At 41.0% G+C, this 5,000-nt stretch overlaps 1 protein-coding gene across 2 annotated transcripts in view; it reads right to left on the reverse strand.

The window, feature by feature from the left end:
- LOC123514035 overlaps nucleotides 1-5,000 on the reverse strand; it is a 362,471-nt gene that overhangs the window by 83,840 nt on the left and 273,631 nt on the right. The window contains exons 4-6 of one of the 2 annotated variants that reach the window (XM_045271614.1): nucleotides 4,377-4,490; nucleotides 3,396-3,478; nucleotides 1,977-2,100 (exon numbers count right to left, since the gene is read on the reverse strand). In XM_045271614.1, coding sequence (XP_045127549.1) covers nucleotides 1,977-2,100; nucleotides 3,396-3,478; nucleotides 4,377-4,490 — 321 coding nt within the window. Of the gene's footprint in view, nucleotides 1-1,976; nucleotides 2,101-3,344; nucleotides 3,479-4,376; nucleotides 4,491-5,000 lie in introns of both variants that reach the window. The other variant, XM_045271613.1, reaches the window with a different exon arrangement.

Raw genomic sequence — 5,000 nt, forward strand, 5'->3', positions numbered from 1 at the left:
ACAAAGAAAAACAAAATAAAGAGAGAAAACAGTGTATGAAGACAAAGAAAACAGAGAAAAATACTATATGAAAACAAATAGAGGAAAAAGTGTATGAAAACAAATAAAATAAAATAAAGAGAGAAAACAGTGTATATATAAAAAAAAAAAAAAAAATAGAGAAAAAATGTGTATGAAGACAAAAAAAAAAAAAAAACACGAGAAATATCACATCACAATAATATTCAACTGAAAATAACAAAGAAGTAATGAACAAAGTGAAGGTAAACATTGTGACCACAGTAACATTCAGTACACAGTCGTAGGAGAAGAGGAAAACAAGCAATGGAAAGGTAATCCCGTACAAAAGGCAACAAGTTTAAGCAGAAGCCATTGCCACACACCTGCCAAGAGTACCTGCCAATACAGAGGGTAATTTAAAGGCCAAAGTGAGAGAAATTCTACCTCTCCATTTTCTCTCCCTCTTCTTCCACCCCCGAAAATAATTCATCTCTTTTTATTCCTAGTTTTTTCTTACCTGTGTTTTTTTTCTTCTCAGTTTATTTTTTATTATTTTCATTTACTTCCTTCAAACCATGGATCTCTCTCTCTCTCTCTCTCTCTCTCTCTCTCTCTCTCTCTCTCTCTCTCTACCAACAGCTATCTTCTATTTTATTTAAGATTTTCCTCTCCACCCTCCTTCCAGATCCTCCCATTCCTCTCTCTACTCATTTTTATCTCCTTTCCTATTTTTCTATTTTTTTTCCATATCCCTGTCTTCTCTTTCAAACCCTCCCTCAGTTTCTCCTCCATGTTTTCCTTTCCTCTTTCTATTTTACCTTTTCTATTCATCACCTTTTAAACTATTCATTGTCCTTTGCCACCTCGTATATTCATCTTTCTTCTCTATTTTCCCCTTCGTAAGCCTCTCCCTCCCTCCCTCTCTCTCTCTCTCTCTCTCTCTCTCTCTCTCTCTCTCTCCCACACACACACACACACACCTGCCTTCTCCTCTTCGTTACTTATTATTACTCTCTCTCTCTCTCTCTCCATTTCCTCCTTTTATTTTCTCTCTTTTGTGCACGTTCCTCCATTCACCGTCCTTCCTTTTCCGCTTCCTTTTCTCCCTCCTTTTTTTCTCTTTTAAGTTCTCCCGCCCTCCTCTCTTGACGCAGCTGACTGTTTCTCTTTAGTTTTATCTCCCTTCTCTCCTCTACTCTTCCTATCTTTTCCTTTGCTGTCCCCTCCTTTCCTCCCTCTGTTCTCTCTCATTCTTCTGTCTGTCTTTTACAAATTTTGTCTCTAAATTTTTTTTCTGTTCTTCTCTCTCTCTCTCTCTCTCTCTCTCTCTCTCTCTCTCTCTCTCTGTGTGTGTGTGTGCCTCTCTTTCTCTCTCTGTCTCTATCTCTCTCTCTCTCTCATGTCTCCCTCCCAGGACATTATCAAGTGGGGAATGAGAGGGAGAGGGAGAGGGAGAGGGAGAGGAGAGGAGAGAGAGAGAGGGACACGGTACACCTTTTAAAAGATAAGACAGGTGTCCCTAGGGAGTCTCAGATGCCCTGCCTCTCTCTCTCTCTCTCTCTCTCTCTCTCTCTTTTCTCTCTATACTTCTCTCCATCTGTCCCTTTTTTATCTTTCCTCCTCTCTGTGTGCGTCCTCTTCACCCGCTGGTAGTGGTGGTGGTGGTGGTGGTGGTGGTGGTGGTGGTGCACTGTCCTATCTCTTTACCGCGTAGTTAACTAAAATGAGCTCACAAACAGTCATGCAAGGAACTAAAGGGTAGCTACTGCTTGGTTAACTTATGTACACTCTCTCTCTCTCTCTCTCTCTCTCTCTCTCTCTCTCTCTCTCTCTCTCTCTCTCTCTCCCCAAAGTCATTCAAGTTACAGGTTTGTTGAATTAAACCGCCTTTCCTGCCATCTTCCTTCTCTCCATTCTCTTTCTTCCCTCCATCCCTCCTCCTCCCCTCCCTCCTTTCCTCCTCCCCCGACACTCACGGTAGAGGGTGATGGTGGCCGAGGCAGGGACAGGCGAGGCGAGTGGCGTGTTGGAAGCAGTGCAGGCCAGTGTATGGTTGTGCCACGCTCGGCTGATGCTCTGTATCACCAGCTCGCTTCGCACCTGCAGCACACAACACCTGGTCTCATTCACTGCACTACACACATACACATGTACAGTACATACACAGCCACACACACACACACACACACACACACACACACACACACACACACACACACACACACGAAAAGGTTAGGAAAGAGTGAGTGAATGTGTATGGTAAGTTTTTTGAGTTTTTCTTTTGTCTTTATCTTCTTAGTATTTGATTTCTGTAATAACACACACACACACACACACACACACACACACACACACACACACACACACACACACACACACACACGTATAGGTCAGAAAAGGATTAGTAGATGATGGAAATGTAAGTGCACGTTGTGTAAGGTATGCATAGAGATTTTTGTCGTTTTTTGTCTTTTTAATTAGTTTTAAGTGAAATGTAATAAATCGTTTGTTTGGATATAAAGAAAGATGAAAAATATGAAGTGAATCCCGTCATGGTTAACCTCTTCAATACCATGACGCGTTTCCATATTCATTCTGCTTACCATTTGGTGATTTCATACAGCTTCAGAAACTTGTGTGGGACATTAAAATAGTGACGACTGTAGCCATTAGTCTTCTGATCTTCAACGACTCTTCCTAATGTCAATAAAATGGTCTAATCGTACATAAATCTCAAGGTAAAAATGTGTCATAGTATTGAAGGGGTAAAGCTACAGAATTACGTATTTAAGAAACTGTAGTACTGAAAAAATAATAGTGAGTAAAAGTTGTGAGTAATTATGGCTAAAGATTTAGTTAGTAGTGGAAGGCCAAAGGAAAGTTAGTTAAGCTGGTATAAATAAATCAGCGTGGTGGGCAAAGTTGGGAAGGTTTTCATGGGTAGCCAGAGTAAAGAGGTAAATGTACACAGTCTATAAAGACAGGAGTGTGAAGACAGGCCATTTATAGAAAGTGTCTGGTGATCTATGTGGGGAAGAACATCACCTACAAAACTTACACTATATTCACACATCACACACCACACACACACACACACACACACACACACACACACACACACAACACAAAAAAAAAAAAAATTAAACTCAACAAAAACATACATCACACAAATTCATATTAAACAGTCACCATAAAATAACGAAAAAGTAATAAAAAAGCGATAAAAACACTAAAAAAGAAGAAAAAAAAAGAAAAGAAAAAGCGTCCCCTCCAAGGTGCCAGGTAAGAGCAACAATCATCAGGTGCGTCCCCATTGGTTGACTCACGGCTCGGGGGCACCATACCAGCCAATCAGCGGAGACCTCCACCTTCTGCGTTGCCGGCAGGATACTCACCCGCCCCGGACCATCCTCCTCCTCTCCGCCGCTGCGCAGGATGTGATTGTTGCGCCACCAGGTGAGTTTGGGGCGTGGCTGACCTGAGGGTGGACGGAGATAAGGAGATATGACTTATTTGATTGGGTGGTGTGTCTTTGCTATGCTTTTTCTTGTCTATTCTAGTTATGCGCCTTAAAACAGCTTAATGGATCTATTCTCAAAGGGCGTAGCGAGATGAAGTGGTGTTGTAATGAGCGTTGGGTGAAGGAGTAGAGAAGGAGAGTTGGTAAGTGAAGGAATGAGATGGAGAAGGTGTGTTTTGAAGAGATGGGAAGGCAGGGTGTGAATGATGTGTTGTCTTGTGGAGTTGTGGAGAACAGGGGAGAAGTGAAGGATACCTATATAGAGTGGTAAGGATACAAACTGAATGATATCTACTACTACTACTACTACTACTACTACTACTACTACTACTACTACTACTACTACTACTACTACTACTACTACTACTACTTTCTTATGTAACGAGCAAGCCAGAGTAGGTCCGAAAGAGATAGCCAAAAGAAATGGAAAAATGTCTTGAAACCTCCCTCTTAAATGAGTTCGAGTTATAGGTAAATAGAAATAGAGAAGCAGGCAGGGAGTTTCAATGTTTACCAGAGAAAGGGATGAGTGATTGAAAGTCCTACGTAACTCTTGTGTTAGAGAGATGGACAGAATAAGGATGAGAAAAAGAAGAAAGTCTAGAACAACTACTACTACTACTAATACGACTATAACAACAACAACAACAACAACAACAACAACAACAAGTACCACTACTACTCTTACAATAACACCACAACAACCACCACCACAACCACCATCACCAAATCCTCTATCACTATCATGACGAAAACAACAAAGATCAAACGAACAACATAAAAAAAAAAAAACGAAACAAGAACAATAACACCTCGTTTTCCACCCACTCACAAAACCACCAGAGCTCTCACTTACCCCCAAGAGCGACACACTCCACTCTGACCGTCTGTCCAGTGAAGTAGGGTCCCAGCACGTCCTCCTCGATAGACAGACCCTCCTTGTCCACCAAACGCACTTTCTTGGGCAGCTCTGAAAGACGAAGGGTTGGCGGGATGAAGAAAGAGAGGTTTAGATGCGATAAAAGAGTGAAGCAATACGATGAGAAAGTGAAGAATGAAATAAAGATAGTTTCTAGAGATGATATAATGAAACAATAACAAATAAAGGTTTAGAGGTGATAAGAGAATAGAACAGTAATAAAAAGAGCGTTGAAAATGAAGAGTGGAGACGTCAGTGGGATAAAATAATAGAACAATTGAAAGAAGGTAACACTGGAAGACGTGGAGGCGATAGGAGATTAAAGGGGAAAAAAAGGGCTAGGAGATTAAAATAGAGAGAGGAGTAGAGGCGATAAGAGAATAAAACAATAGTAAAGAAAACGTAGAAGAAAGAAACGTAGAGAACAGTGGAGGTGATAGGATAACGAAGCAAAAAGAAAAGGAAGGCTAAAGAATGAAATATAAGGAGAAGGAGAGGTGATAAATGAAGGAATCAATGGAGAAGAAAGGTTAGAGGAAGGAAATATATGGAGAGGCAGAG

Source organism: Portunus trituberculatus, chromosome 37 (genome assembly GCF_017591435.1).
Source record: "Portunus trituberculatus isolate SZX2019 chromosome 37, ASM1759143v1, whole genome shotgun sequence".
Classification (NCBI taxonomy): domain Eukaryota; kingdom Metazoa; phylum Arthropoda; class Malacostraca; order Decapoda; family Portunidae; genus Portunus; species Portunus trituberculatus.